At 37.6% G+C, this 16518-nt stretch overlaps 1 protein-coding gene across 2 annotated transcripts in view; it reads left to right on the top strand.

Moving 5' to 3' along the window:
• The window catches only part of CCDC30 (coiled-coil domain containing 30), a 124996-nt gene that overhangs the window by 83429 nt on the left and 25049 nt on the right, over window positions 1-16518 (top strand). For both annotated transcript variants that reach the window (XM_077844461.1, XM_077844462.1), the window contains 2 exons: window positions 5985-6188; window positions 8941-9095. In XM_077844461.1, coding sequence (XP_077700587.1) covers window positions 5985-6188; window positions 8941-9095 — 359 coding nt within the window. The remainder of the gene's footprint in view (window positions 1-5984; window positions 6189-8940; window positions 9096-16518) is intronic.

Genomic DNA, 16518 nt, shown 5'->3' with positions numbered 1-16518 from the left:
TCATGGAATCAGAATTTAAATCCAGGTCTGTTTCTCTCTTTCCTGTGAAGAGTTAACTTTCCGTATTACACCTCTCCTCAACTTGGGATCATCTTGGAACCTCAGCTTTGCAAACTAAGAACTTACTTTTAAAAACCCACTCAGAAATATCAAACTCTGGGTCTCTGGCTAATGTTAGACATATTTAAGATTAATTAAGAAACTAGATTATTAATTGATTGCCTTTAAACCATTATGACCTAGAACACTCAGAAAGTACATAAAACCTAAAAATAGAGTTTAACAAATTGTCGTAAAGTGATTACCCATGTAACCACCACTCAGGATGAGAAACAGCACATTGGCCACCTACTAGCAGTTCGTGCCTCTTTCCCATTGTAATTCCATCACCTTTCCGTTTTAGCCATAACTGCTAATTTTGACAATAACCCTCTTGCTTTACTTTATAGTTTCACCACCCATATATGAATCTCACACAATATAGTTTAGTTCTGCCTATTCTTGTGTCTATCTTCTTATGACCTACTTTGGAAGGTCCATCCATGTTGCAGTATATAGCTATTGTTCATTTCCTTTGCAGTCCATCATAAGAAATTGCCATTATTTATTCTCTGTATGGTTTATGGACATCTTATATGTTTCCAGCTTGGGGCTATTAAGAAGAATGCTATAGGCTTGCAGAGCTTCGGGCAGAGAGCTGTTCTGCCCCCACCAACACTGAGACACTATGCTGGATCCTCTTATTTGTGATTGAATACCCCAACCTAAAGCTAAAGAAGCCCTCCTAGATGCACATCATTGGCCATAATAGTGTTTGCTCCACTGTTATCTCGTTTCTTCATTACCAGCATGGCCAAAATACTGTGTGTGTTAGCTCTATGACTGATGATCACAGGTCCCGGAAGCCTTTAGCTTTCTTGGCCTATGGAGGAGGTAGACAATATATTATGAGAGGATTCAAAACTTTTCTATTTGTAGCAAGAAGTTTAGGTCTCATAACCCTGAATTAATCAAATGCACCAAATTTTCCAACATTTGATTTCTTCTTTTCCCTCATTTATTTGTTTTTTCTCCTATTCATTAGATCTGCCTGCATCTTACTCAGTTTTTAAGGCTACATTGTTCTTTTTTATTTATTTTTTAACCTCCTAACTCCATTCACATATTGTGCCCACCCCCTCACCTCTGTCCCCTCTGGTAATAGTGTGTTTGTTCTTTGCATTTATGAATTCATTTCTGTTTTGTTTTGTTTGTATTGCATTTCACATTCCACGTATAAGTGAAATCACATGTCTTCCTCTATACATGGCTACCTGGTTCTTGAAAAATGAAAGTTCCAGGCAGCACCGGTGGCTCAGCGGTTTAGCACAGCCTTCAGCCCGGGTGTGATCCTGGAGACCCAGGACGGAGTCCCACGTCTGGCTCTCTGCATGGAGCCTGCTCCTCCCTCAGCCTGCGTCTCTGCCTCTCTCTCTCTCTCTCTCTCTCTCTGGGTGTCTCTTATGAATAAATAAAATCTTTAAAAAAAGAAAGAAAAATGAAAGTTCCTAGCTAATAAGTTAGAGAGCCTTTTGAGAAGACACCTGTATTTAATAGGTTTGGTCCTGTCAATGAAGTTTAAAAAGCTGTATCAATCCTCCAAAATAAAATGAGAAAATGAGAGAGAGAGGTTGAACTAGTTTAGAGTGGCAGGGAAGGGGACAAAGAAGGATTTTTACTGGAAAAATAGGAAGCTTATTAAAACTTGATCTATAATTTATTTTTGGTAATACCAAAGAGACTAGCTTATTACAGTAGTTTTTCTCTATTGATCTATATTGACCACCAATGATATCAAGGCATATTAGTCCCGTAGAGTTTCTTTATTTCTACGCACATGCATTTCTACTCTGTTTAATAAATCATTTTGATCATTTTTACATATCTGTTAACATTTTTGGAGATGGCATATCTGGTGTTCAGAACTTAATGCAAAAGGAGGTATCAGGAGCTTAGCTCTCTGGACGCTTGAGCAGCTTTTATCCAAGGACCTTTGCTTTTAAACATAGAGCATAAGAGCATGTTATTTCAGATATGTTCATTTATTGAATGTAAGACTCTTTCTTGAATAGTGAATGCACAAAAGGATCTGAGTAATGCCTCTATTTTTCAAAAACTGCTGTTGTGAACACTTGTATACATGTGTTCTGGTGTCCATCCATAGTACGTATTTCTTTAGGAAGAGAGTGGGAGTGAAATCATAGGGTATATATGACTTGAACTTCTGCTAAAGGTTTATACTCCTACCAGCAGGTATGAAGTTTTCTATTGCTCTACATTCTCGACATTTCTTGATACTGTCAGACTTTACAATTTTTGCTAATCTTATATGTGTATAGTGGTAGCTCTTAGCAGTTTTAATGTGCATTTCCTTGTTTTAAAAATGAAGCTGAGGGGGATCCCTGGGTGGCTCAGCAGTTTAGCACCTGCCTTTGGCCCGGGGCGCGATCCTGGAGACCCGGGATCGAGTCCCACGTCGGGCTCCTGGCATGGAGCCTGCTTCTCCCTCCTCCTGTGTCTCTGCTTCTCTCTCTCTCATTCTATGTGTATCATAAATAAATAAATCTTTAAAAAAATAAAAATAAAAAAATAAAAATGAAGCTGAACAGCTTTCTATATATTTATTTGACATTTGAGTTTCTATTTTGTGAAACACTTGTTCAAGATTTTGTTTACCTTTCTGGGGGGCTTCTGTCCTTTTCTTTCTTTCTTTCTTTCTTTCTTTCTTTCTTTCTTTCTTTCTTTCTTTCTTTCTTTCTTTCTCTTTCTTTCTTTCTCCTTTTTATTTTCCCATTAATTTATAGGAATTCTTAATTTATGAAGCCTTGATCAGGTGTGTATTATGAACATCTTCTACTCTATGGCTTATATTTTCACTCTCTAAATATATGTTTTGATGAATCAAAGTTTTAAATTTTAACCTAATCAATGTTTGCCATTTATAACAAGGGTGGCTCAGTCAGTTAAGTGTCTGCTTTCAGCTCAGATCATGATCCCAGGGTTCTGGGATCAAGCCCCAAGTTGGTTCCCTGCTCAGTGGAGAGCTTACTTCTCTCTCTCTATTCTTCTCCCTGGCTCATGCTTATGCTCTCTCTCTCTCTTGCTATCTCAAATAAACAAATAAAAAATCTTTGAGAAAAAAAAAAAGGAAGAAATCACTGACGACCTCAAAGTCATAAAGATATTCTCCTACATTACTATATTGTCACCTGGGCCATAAGAATATTAGTATATATATATGGTCTGTTTCCAAGCTCTCTATTCTGTTCCATTGTCCTATTTTGTCTATTCTTGAGCCAATAACATGCTATCTTAATTATTTCAGCTTTACATAAATCTTAATATTTGATAGAGCACATCTTTTTTTCTTGTTGTTCTTATTCTAGGATGCCTTGGCTACGCTTGGCCATTTGAAATTCTGTATAAATTTTGTCATCAGCCTGTCAAAGTACACGCACATACCACATGTACTCACACATATACACATATTTACACACATGGTCTTTTGGGATTTCTACACTGAATTTATACACCAAATCTATAGATAAATTTGGGGAGAATTTAAATCTTTATAATATCAAATCCTCTACAAAATGTGTATATATTATATTTAGGTCTTCTTTAATTTCTCCCAGTATCATAATTTTATTTGTGGAGGTCTTATACATCTTTTGTTAGACATACTCCTAGGTGCTGATACTTTCCATACTATTGTAAGTGGTAACTTTTAAAAAATTTCATCTTCTAACTATTGCTAACACAAAAATGTACTAAGTTTTTTCTAATAAAAACCTTGCCATGCTTTTAATTACTTCCTTATAATTTATGTTTATATTATTCTGTATTTTATATATAAGCAATCATACCATCTAAGAATAAATATGATTTTCCTTCTTCCCTTCTACATACATGTTCCACCTTTCATTCTTTATCCTTGTTCTAAGCAGTGGCTAATATAGTGCCAAATAGAGCTGGTGATAGTGGGTACATTTTCTCCTTCCCAGTCTCATTTCATTGAATATGTCTTGTAAGGTATTTTTTTAAGACTTTTAAAAATCACATTAAGAAAATCCTAGTGTTCATTCAATGTTTTGTGATGAGCACATGTTGAATTTTATCAAATTACTTTTCTGCATATTTTGATTTTTAAATCTGTTAATATGGTGAATTACATTAACTGATTTTCTAATGTTAACTCAACTTTGCATTCTTGGGATAAACCCAACTTCATCCTAAATTATTATTCTTTTTCTACATTGCTGATTTTAGCTTGCCAGTATTTCTTTGGAATTTTTGCATCTTTGTTCCTGAATGAGACTGGCCTGTCATTTTCCTTTCTTATAACATCCATGTCAGATATTGGCATTAAGGTTACCCTAGCCCCTTAACATGAGATGGGAAACATACCCTTTTTCTGTTCTCTGGAGGAGTTTCTAACAATAAATTACAATTCCTTCTTCTTCAATAACTGTAAGAACTGATTTCTGAATCCTTATGATTCTAGAGTTTTCTTCTAGGAAGATTTTCAATTACTGATTCAGTTTCTTAATAGTTATAAGAAATCACACTTTTCATTTTTTCTTGTTATCAACTTTGGTAAATTTTATTTTTATAGAAATTTTTTCTTTTCATTTAAATTTTCAAAATTTTTACTAAAATTAGTCATCAATTTTTAAATATAAAGATAGTCCCTTTACTTTCATGGTGCTAAGTAACCTGTGATTTAAAAGAGGTTGGCAAGGGGAAGAAAAGGAGTCGGGGGGAGGGCACCTGGTTGGCTCAGTCAGTTAAGCCTCCAACTCTTGATTTTGGCTCAGGACATGATCTCAGAGTTGTGAGATGGAGCCCTGCATCAGGTTCTGTGCTGGGTGTGGAGCCTGCTTGAGCTTCTCTCCCTCTCCCTCTTCCCCTCCCTCCCTCCTGTGCACTTGCTCTCAAGAAAGAAAGAAAAGAAAAGAGAGGAGGGATGGAGGGAAAGAAGGAGGAAAAAAGGAAGAAAGAAAAAGAAAGAAAGAAAGAAAGAAACAAACAAACAACAAACACACACTTGGGCTGCAATGAAGAGAAGAGATAAGAAGGGAATAAAAATGGAAGCAGCAGGACCATGTTGTTATCATGATGATCCAGGCTAGAGATGATGATGTCATACACAAGGGTGGTGGACACAGATGGGCTGATGCGACACACGTTGTGGAGGCAGCATGCCAGCAGGTGCCAAATGGGCTCATGATGAGAAAGGAAGGCTCGGGGATGACTCTCAGACTACTGGCTCAAACAGAACTTTAGGTGGTGGCATCACTTACTGAAATCAGGGAGATTGAGGGAAAAAATGATTTTTGATATGGACAGACTCAAGGAGTTTTATTTTGGCAGTTATGGGCATAAAGGTGGTATTTCAAAACCACTCTCAAGGCCTAGGGTAGTCCAATGATATTTAGAAGTTGGGTAGCATTAGAGTGAAAGGACCAGGAAGGAACACAGAAAAGAGAAAGGAGAAAACCAGCAGAGTTCGGTATCATATAGACTCCAACAGAACTTTCTGAGATGGAGGGAGTGAACACTACCTAAGAGTTCAGTTTGTCCATTGGATTCATTTTGGCAGTGGGGAGATCAGTAGTGCCCCTGGCATAAACTGTTTCATGGAGTAGTGAGGATGAAAGCCAGCTTGTAGGAGATTGAAAAAAAGGATGGAAAATGTTCAGATGATGCGTGTATAGAAACTCTTGGGGAAATTCCTCTGTCCAGCTGCCATCTGCCATCTGGCTGGATATACTTTGGCAAATCTTACTAACACATGACAGCTCCAGAGAGGTAACCATCCATGTGACATTGGTTATTTGTCAGCTCTTGGGGGACTGCACTGCTATGAAAAGTGCTTATCCTGGCTCAATATTCGTCTTATTTCAATGCTTATTACTATCACTCTGTTTAATCCCCACCTCTAGATCAAAGTTGAACTAAAGCAGGCCCAGCAGAAGTTCTTAGATAGCACAAAGATGTGCTCTTCACTCACAGCAGAATGGAAGCACTGTCAGCAGAAAATCAGGGAACTGGAGCTGGAGGTACAGGCTCAGAGCATTAAATCACAGAACAACCTGCAGGAAAAGCTGGATCAGGAGAAATCAAAAGTTGCTGATGCAGAAGCGAAGGTAATTATCCTCGAGCTTAATAAACAGCATGCACTGAATATCACAACTGAAATCCTATTTCCCTAAGGATATTAAGAAGTAGTTACAATGCCAACTTGATAGAATTCTCGGGTTTTTCTTTGCTCTTCCATACTTTCCTCTCTTTTGACATCACCTGCTCCTACCGTTCCAGTAAATCTCGTGTTTCTTTAAACTGCGTGAACTTTAAAAGGTTAAGTTTCATTAAAGCTATAACATGAACTTAAAGTAACCGATTGAAGCCATATGACTTTTGTTTTATACTTTCAACTTTTAAAAGATTTATTCTTCTCTCATTTGTCTGTTGATATGATATTTACTTTGTAATTTTGGGGAGATTTGTGTTGTGAAATGGACTGTTTTTGAAATAATGCCCCTGCATTTCAGATTGCCTAACACCAGGTGGCAGTAGTATGTAACAGTTGCACATTTTGGTCTGTGGGTTGGAGAGTCAAATTTCACATAAAAAAATAAATCATAAAATAAGTAAATAAATCATTTCATCAAACCATATAAGTATAAAATAAATATCTAAGAGTAGATGACAGCGAGCAGCCCGGGTGGCTCAGCGGCTTAGCGCCTCCTTTGCCCCGGGGCCTGATCCTGGAGACCCAGGATCGAGTCCCATGTTCGGCTCCCTGCATGGAGCCTGCTTCTCCCTCTGCCTGTGTCTCTGCCTCTCTCTCTCTGCGTGTGTGTGCATGAATAAATAAAATATTTTTAAAAATAAATAAATAAATAAATAAATGTAGATTACAGCAATCTTAATTATGCTCAAAAGCCTAATTTTGAGCTAAAGAAACCAGAACAAGAACATTCATACTGTTTAATTTCATTTATATGAGGTTTAAGAATAGACAAAACTAAGTTATGATCTGAGAATGGGATTGTCTTTATTAGGGTCACTAATTGGGAGAGGACTAGAGGGAATTTTCTGTGGTGCTGGGAGTATCCTATACCTTGATGTGAGAGACAGTTGTAAGTGAAACTCCATTCAGTATGCTCAAGATATGTGCACTTTGTGTATATTATTACTCCATTAAAAAAGTAATTGGTGGGCATCTGGGTGGCTGGCTTAGTCAGTTAAGTGTCTACCTTTGGCTCAGGCCATGATCCCAGGGTCCTGGGTTGGAGCCCCCAGTCGGGCTCCCTGCTCAGTGGAGAGTATGCTTCTCCTTCTGCGTTTAATCCTTGCTCATGATCTCTCTCTCTCTCTCTTTCTCTCTCTCTCTCTCATTCACTCTCTCTCTAAAATAAATAAATAAAATCTCTTAAAAAATTTTTTAAATAAAAAAACAGAAAAGAAAAAAAAAACAAAACAAAACAAAACAGAAAAGTAGTTGGTAATTCCAGATTAGTAAAAAAATCTAAATTTAGACAGTACTAAATATTGGTGAGCATTTTGTACAATAAGGAGTTTTAAATATTGACTGCAATTGGAAGAATAAATTAACATGAACACTTTGGGTTTTTTTTTTAAAGACATTTATTTAGACAGAGAGCAGCACATGTGAGAGTGTGGGGAGGGGCAGAGGGAGAGGAAAGAGAATCCTTAAGCAGATTGCGTGCTGGGCATGGAGCCCCATGCAGGGCTCCCCAGGACCCCAAGATCACGAGCCAAAATCAAGAGCCAGATGCTCACCCGATGGAGCAACGAAGGCATCCCAGTATGAACACTTTGGAAAACAATTTAGTACTTGTACCTGCCTCTGTCTCTGCCTCTCTCTGTGTTTCTCATGAATAAATAAATAAAATTTAAAAAAAAATCTTATCATGAATCTAGCCGCACTGTGAGGAAACCAGACATGCTCACACATTGCTGTTGGAAGTATAAATTGGCCTAATACCTATGGAGTCAGTTTGGCATTATCAAACAAACAAATAATAATACCTTTGCCCTAGCAAATCCATATCTCATAATTTATTCTAGAGCGATTGTTTGTAATAGCGAAAGACTGGAATCAATTTAAATATCCCATCAGTAGGGATCTATTTAAATAAGTTATAATATATCCTTATAATGGAATGGTATACATCTATAAGAGTTCCATATACATATATAATATGGAAAAAATCCCCAAATATAGTGTTATTTTTAAAAAGTAAAATGCAACTGAGGCACCTAGGTGGCTCAGTCAGTTAAGTGTCTGACTCTTGATTTTGGCTCAGGTCGTGGTTTCAGTGTCAAGAGATCAAGCCCTGCATCGCACTCTACACTGGGCATGGAGCCTGCTTGAGATTCTTTCTCCTCCCCCTATCCCCTCTCCTCCTCTATTCACTCTTTCTCTATCTAAAAAAAATATATTTTTTAAAAAAGCAAAGCACATAAGTATATATGATATGTCATCATCTGTGTAAAAAATATGCATACAAGGGAGAACTGTATAATATTTATGTAGGCATAAATAAATCCCAGAAAGGTACACAAGAAACTAATACCAGTGATTATGTATGTAGTGCAGGAAAACTGGCAGGAAGACAAGCTAGAGATGGGAAGGAGCTTTCACTATAAAGCTTCATTTACACAAACATCCGTTAAACTGTGTGAATGTTTCATATATTGTAAAACTTAGGTAATTTATTTTAAAATTAAAATAAATCTAGCCTTGCTGTTTACTTTAGACCAGATTTGTTTGTTAGCACTGTGTTTGCCAGTTCCTCATATGGCATATCCCTAATTGGAAAAAAAGTCAGACTTTGCTTAACATTTTATTGGTGAAATTTTTCCTTCAAGATTTTGGATCTACAGCAGAAATTAGAACAAGCTCACAAAGTCTGTCTCTCAGACACGTGTGCTTTGGGGAAGAAGCAACTCGAGGAAAGAATAAAAGAAGCCCTGGAAAATGAAGCTAAAACAAAGCAACAATATCAGGAAGAGCAACAAAACAGGTAAGAGGAACAAAGACGGCAGCTTCCCCCGGGCTAACCACCGAGTTTGCCAGCAATGTCAGTTTATGGACGTATTTCCTCAGTGTTCCCACTCAAGTGAACTCAGTTACACCAGACTTACCAACACTGTGTTCTCATTGTTGGTCTTGTTTGCCATTCACACTAGCGTGTCAGATTCGTAAAGGCAGGGATTGTATCTTGTTGCTTTGAGACACACTTGGTGCCCCCAGTCCATGTTCTTGATAATTGTATTACCTCTGAAATATGATACTCTGGGATTTGCTTTTCTAGTTCTAACATGACTGGTGAAAAGGCAAACCAAATGAAATTGATGTTTGTATTTATCAGCTGATTTTCTTCAAAGAAGTCTCAAGTACTTTCCAGGTATCTTAATCATCAATAATCTGTTCCCAGATTAAGAGCTTTCTTTTTTATTTTTTCTCAAATTATTAGGATTACTATTAGAATTCTTACTTAGGCGATCTCCCTGGATACCCTAAACTTCAGTAACTGGTTTCTTTCTTTTTTTTCACAGTAATTCACATATATTTTAAGAAAAAGTTGGTTTTAGCTGCTGAAAAGATATGCATTCATGTATATTATGAAGCTGAGAAATATACTTTCAGCTTTAGTTAAAAGCTCTAGTATAGGGCCTAGCACTCAATAGGTACTCAGAAAATAGTGAATGAATGAATGTTTGAATAAGTAAATGAATAAATGTGTGAATGAATAATGAGTTCACTGAGTGAGGTACAGTAGAAAAATATTTGTCTCACTGCTGCCTCTAACAGGATGGCAGGCCATCCTTCTGTTATAACACAGCTAGATCCTGAATAAACTATAGTCCGTATACCTTTTAAAGCTTTACCCACAGTAAAGCAAGAGAAAGCACCAACAGCAAAAATACAATAAGCTCAAACAAAAATGATGAATGTGAATAAACTTCTAAGTCAGAGGGCAAATAATAATATCACCTCGGGTTTGGGAAAAGGAGCTGAGGAAGTTTGCCTTAAGGTGGGAGAGTAAACTAGGGACTCTGATACTAAGCTGAGAGTCTTGAAGTGTTCCCTAGTAGGCAGCTTCCTGACTTCCCCAAATTATCTTTGGAGGAAAGAAAGCCCAATTCAGATGTGAAGGATTCCTATATATTAAGTTTAATCAGATATAAGCCTACAATAAAAAATTACCAAATGACACGAGGAAACTGGCTACCACAAATGATTGTCATTGGATACAACAAACACCAGATTTATAACCCCCAAGAACTTCTGCAACAGGAATTAAGAATAATAGATTGCAAAACAACTGTATGAGGTTTTTAAAGAAACAAAATATGAAGAAATCCTCATACCCTGTTAGTAGGAACATAAATTGGTACAGCCACTGTGGAAAACAGGATGGAAGTTCCTCAAACAATTAAAAGTAAAACCACCATATGATCCAGTAATTCCACTACCAGGTATTTACCCAGAGAAAATGAAAATACATTAATTTAAAAAGATACAGGCACCCCTTTGTTTATTGCAGCATTATTTACAATAGCCAGGATATGGAAGCAACATAAGCGTCCATCAATAGACAAATGGATAAGAAAGATGTGATGCTGTACGTGCGTACACCCTCTGTAATGGAATATTATGCAGCCATAAAAAGGATGAGATTGTGCCGTTTGCAACAAATTGGATAGACCTGGAGAGTATTATGCTAAGTGAAATAAGTCAGACTGAGAAAGGTAAATACCATAAATACCAGATTCATATGTAGAATCTAAAAAAAAAAAAACAAAAAAATAATAAAAATAAAAATAAAAAAAATAAAAAAACAACAACAACAAATGAACAAACAAAAAGCAGAATTGGATCTATAAATGCAGAGAACAAATTGAGGATTGACAGAGGGAAGGATAGTAGGGGAATGAACAAAAAGGATGAAGGGGAGTGGGTGATACAGGCTTGCAGTTATGGAGTGAATAAATCATGGGAATGAAAGGTACAGCATAAGGAATATAGTCAATGGTATTGTAATAGCATTGTGTGTGACATATTATGGTAGCTATACTTACGGTGAACACAGCATAATGTATAAACTTGTCAAATAACTACGTTCTACACCTGAAATTAATGCAACATGGTGCATCAACTATACTCAAAAATATTTTTAAAAAAGAAACAAAAGATGTAATCCAAGAATTGAACAAGGAAAAGGCTATTTAACTTCCCTGAAACTTGGTTTCTTATCTCTAAAGTGGGACTAGTAATACCAGCTCTATACTACTTCTGTGAAGATCGCCCAAGACAAACTATGTAGAAGTAATATGTAATATTTCAGCTAGCTATAAGAAAATGAAATATGTAGGGAAATTCTTTTCCACAAAGAACTATATAATATACATTGTTTTGTAACCTGGAGGAAAGCAACCCCAATTTAGATATTTAGATTGTAACCTACTTTTTTCACTGTTCGGTTTATCTTCCATAAACCTTCTAGAACATTATTCTAATAACAGACCATAATTAATTTAATCCCTTATTGTTGTATATTTACATCTTTTCCAGTTTCTTGCTGTAATAAGCAATAACCTAATATCTTTCCTTGTAGCCAAATTTTTGTGTATATCCTTTACTACTTCCATGGGATAATTCTAGCAAGTACAATTGTAATTAATTATAATTAATTATAATACTCATTATGAAATTTCAGTTACTAAAGAGAAATATTAGGGCACATTAGTGACTCATTTGGTTAAGCTTCTGACTCTTGATTTTGGCTTAAGTTATGATCTCAAGGTCAGGAGATTGAGCCCTGTGTTGGGCTTTGCGCTGAGCATGGAGCTTACTTGAGATTCTCTCCCTCTTCCTCTACCCCTCCCCTGCTCGCACAGACCTGTGCACTCTCTCTCTTTATAAAATAAATAAATCTTTGTAAAAAAAAAAAAGAGCTATATAAAATAAAAAGAATAAATGCTTTAGAATTCTGTCCTTTGGCAATAACCACTTCAAGTGGTTCATACATATTTCTCAGGTCTTTTTTCTACACATATGCATATATTTTTATTATTCGTATTTTGTTGACAAAAGTTGACCCCTTTAAAATATATTGCTTTGGGGTACCTCGGTGGCTCAGTCGATTAAGCATCTGCCTTCTGGCTCAGGTTATGATCTCAGAGTCCTGGGATCGAGTCCTGCATCATGCTCCCTGCTCAGTGGGGAGTCTGCTTCTCCCTTTACCCCTCCCCCTGCTTGTGACCTCTCATGCTCTCTCTCTCTCTCTCATAAATAAATTAAATCTTTAAAATAATATGTTGCTTTTGAATTTGCATTTCTTACCTAACAATATAACATGGGCATCTTATTAGCTATGTTGCTTTTGAATTTGCATTTTTTACCTAACAATATAACATGGGCATCTTATTAGCTATGTAAGAGCTACATAATCTTGGTCAAGTTTCTTATCCTTTCAGTGCCTCTCCACACCTAATTCATAAGATTGTTGCGTGGATTAAATGAGCTTTAAGAGTTAGGTTATATTATCAGCATAGGGCACATAGTAAGCACTCGTATTAGTCAGGAATCCATCAGAATAGAACCAGTAAGAGAAATACATATTTAGTAAGAGATTTGGTACCAAGATTTGGTCTTATGCCATTGTGGGGCAGGTTACACAGTTTGTAAGGCTATCATCATTCATCTTATGCTAGAGCTCAAAGTCTGCAGGATGAGTGGTCAGGAAGTGTAGATGGATATGAAGTGAGAGTGCAATGACAAGCTAAACCCATGAGCACAGGGCAAAATCGTGAGGATGGACTGGACCCTGTCCCTGCCTCCAACCTTGATGAAGTAGGTGTCCTGCAGGAGAAAATGGTCTCCCTTATCAAGGAGCTAACTGAACACCTGGTCCAGGAGCTGGAGAAGATAGAGCAGTTGCAAGCCTAGCTGTTGCTTCACACAGAGGTGAGCCGCAGATACCTGGTAATGGGGATGAGCTTCAAAGGCACCTACTCTGACTTCCTGAGTGTAAAACCCAAACTGCTTTACTTCCACCCTCCATACCCTGTACAAGTAAAGTGTATCTCTTGTAGCCCAGTCTAACCAGAAACATATACAGAGGTAATTCCTGGACAAGTTGACACGTTACAAGTCAGGACTAAAAAGGTGTTATTATTATTATTGTTGTTGCAATATTTGATGTTATTTTTGTTACTGTTGTCATCAACATCTTCTTCAGTGAAGTGATAAATGTTCATCTGGCCCAGAACAAAATGTCTGAGAATAAGGCAAATGGCAAGAAAAGAGGCTAGAAAAGTAAGCTAGACTCAAGCCCTGCTGAACGTAACAAGCCACATCAAGGACTTGGGGCATGTTCATGGAAGACACTGGTCTACAGCTCTCCTTTCCTGTAACATCTCTATCTGGTTTTGGTATTAGGGAGATGCTGACATCATAGAATTGATTAATAAGTATTCCCTCTTCTTCACTTTTTCTGGAAGAGATTGTAGAGAATTGATATCATTTCTTCTTTATATGTTTGGTTGAATTCACTGGTGAAACCATCTGGGCTTAGTGCCCTATTTTTTGAAAAGTTATTAAATAGTGATTCAATTTCTTTAGTAGGTAGAGGTCTATTCACAGTATCTATTTCTCCTTGCATAAGTGTTGGTAGACTGTGTCTTTCAACGAACCAGTCTGTTTCATCTAAGTTATCAAATGTGTAGGCATAGACTTGTTTAAAAAAATATTCTTTTATTGTCCTTTTTTATGTCCATAGGATCAGTAGTGGTGATCCATCTTTCATTTCTGATATTAGGAATTTGTGTCTTCTCTGCTTCTTGATTACCCTGCCTAGTGGTTTATCAATTTTATTGATCTGTTCAAAGAACCATTTAAATTGTTTTTCTCTATTGTTTTCCTGTGTTCAGTTTCACTAATTTCTGCTCTGTTTTTTGTTATTTCTTTTCTTCTGCTTTATTTAGGATTATATTGGTCTGCTTTCTCTAATTTCCTAAAGTGGAAGCTTAGATTATTGATTTTTTATCTTCCTTTTATAATATTTGCAGTTATTTTTTTTTAAGATTTGATTTATTACTCATGAAAGACACACAGAGAGAGAAACAGAGACACAGGCAGAGGGAGAAGCAGGCTCCATGCAGGGAGCCGGACAGGGGACTCGATCCCAGGTCTCCATGATCACACCCTGGGCTGAAGGTGGTGCTAAACCACTGAGCCACCAAGGCTGCCCAATATTTACATTTAATGCTATAAATGTCCCACTAAGCACAGCTTTCGTTCCAACTCACAAATTTTGTAAGTTGTATTTTCATCTTCATGTAAAATACATGTAGTTCATAATATTTTTAATTTTTTATGACTTCTTATTTGACATGTATTATTTAGAAGCATATTGTTTAATCTCCAGATATTTTGGGAATTTCCAGCTATCGGTCTGTTATTGATTTTAGTTCCATAATATTATTTTAAACAGTTTTATAACATTCTGTTACATAACTATAATTTATATAAAATGCTTTTTAGACATTTTTGCTGTTACAAATAATGATGCAATGAATATCTGTGTACATAGACTTTATAATAAGTGTTATACTAAAAGAAGATGCTATGGTAGTGCATAGCAGAAACACCTAGTCTAGTCTAGGGAGCTCAAGAAAGCCTTCCTCAATGAAATCTGTTTAAGCTTAGTGTGAGGAACTTGGGATGGATAGCTCAATAGAGAATATTAGGGGAAAGAAGTCCTAGAAGAGGAAGATAAGGACAAGGTTGGAGTTGCAGGGGAGAAATAAGTGTAGAGGATGACTTATTTCAGGAGTGAAAAAAGTTCATTTTGCCTGGAACAAAATGTTTGGGGGCAAGAAAACGAGGCTAGAAAGGTAAGCTAGCTAGCAAGCTATATTGAGGTATTTGAACCTTATGATATGATGAGATTGTGATGTAGAAAGAGCACTCTGGTTGCTATGTAAGGAATGGATTGAGAGATTAAGGCCATTGGGGAAACCAGGAGGCTTCAACCCATTTATCTCTTAATTTATTTTTTTTTTTTAAGCTGGATACAGTGTACTTTATTGATGGTAATAACAACACAGGAGCTCCCCAAGCCCCTCCCCTTCTTCAGGGGTCTGGGATGAAAACTGTGGTGGTCTGGAGATTCTCAGTGTGTTAGGGGATGAATTGGGGCAAGGACTCCCCAGCAGCTGAGGGCCTCTCTCTTCCTCTTGCTCTCACTGAGGCTGGTGGTCTAGGGGTTTCTTACACCTTAGAGGCCATGAGGACCATAAAGTCCAGCCCCCAGTTTCTGTAGTCAAATTCATTGTCATACTAGGAAATAAGCTTGACCAAGTGGTCATTAAGAGGAATGCCAGCCCCAGCACTGAAAGTGGAAGAGTGGGTGTCACTATGAAAGTCTCAGGAGACAACCTGGTTTTCAGTGTACCCCAGGATGCCCTTGAGGGGGCCCTGTAATGCCTGTTTCACCACTTTCTTGATGTCATCATATTTGGCAGCTTTCTCCAGGCAGGAGGTCAGATCCATGACTAACACATTGGGGGTGGGGACACAGAGGCCATGCCAGTGAGATTCCCATTCAGCTCAGGGATGACCTTGCCTACAGCCTCGGCAGTGCCAGTAGAAGGAGGGATGATATTCTAGGCAGCCATCATGTCACAGCTTGCCATAGAGGCTGTCCACAGTCTTCTGAATGACAGTGATGGCATGGACTGTGGTCCTGAGTCCCTCCACGATGCCGAAATTGTCATGGATGACCTTGGTCAGAGGGGCCAAGTAGTTGGTGGTGCAGGAGGCATTGCTGACAATCTTGAAGGAGTTGTCTTACTCCTCAAGGTTCATGCCCACCACAAACATGGGAGCATCAGCAGAGTGGGAACAGATGATGATCCTCTTGGCCCCACCCTTCAAGTGAGCCCCAGACTTCTCCATGGTGAGACAGCAGTGGACTCCACAACATACTCAGCACAACATCATCCCAATTGATGTTGGTGGGATCTTGCTCTTGGAAGACGGAGATGGGCTTTCCATTGATGATAAGCTTCCTGTTCTCAGCTTTGACTATGCTATGGAATTTGCCATGGGTAGAATCATAGTGGAACATGTAGATCATGTAGTTGAGGTCAGTGAAGGGGCCATTGATGGCTACAGTATCCACTTTACCAGAGTTAAAAGCAGTCCCAGTGGCCAGGTGCCCAATATGGCCAAATTGACTTACTCCAACTTTCATCGTTGTGTCTCAGGGACAGGACTGGCACTGCACCAGAAGATATGGCTGCATATATCTAAGGGAGAGGAGCAGAGAGCCTTCTTAATTTCATTCATTGGCATAACTGGTTTATTTGTCTTTTTTCAAACTATATATAATATGGGAATTAATTTCTAACATTTCATTGGTTTTTTAAATTTTG

The sequence above is a fragment of the Canis aureus genome, chromosome 13 (assembly GCF_053574225.1).
Source record: "Canis aureus isolate CA01 chromosome 13, VMU_Caureus_v.1.0, whole genome shotgun sequence".
Lineage (NCBI taxonomy): Eukaryota > Metazoa > Chordata > Mammalia > Carnivora > Canidae > Canis > Canis aureus.
Note: the sequence above shows the minus strand (reverse complement) of the source record. Positions and strands in the feature narration are given on the sequence as shown.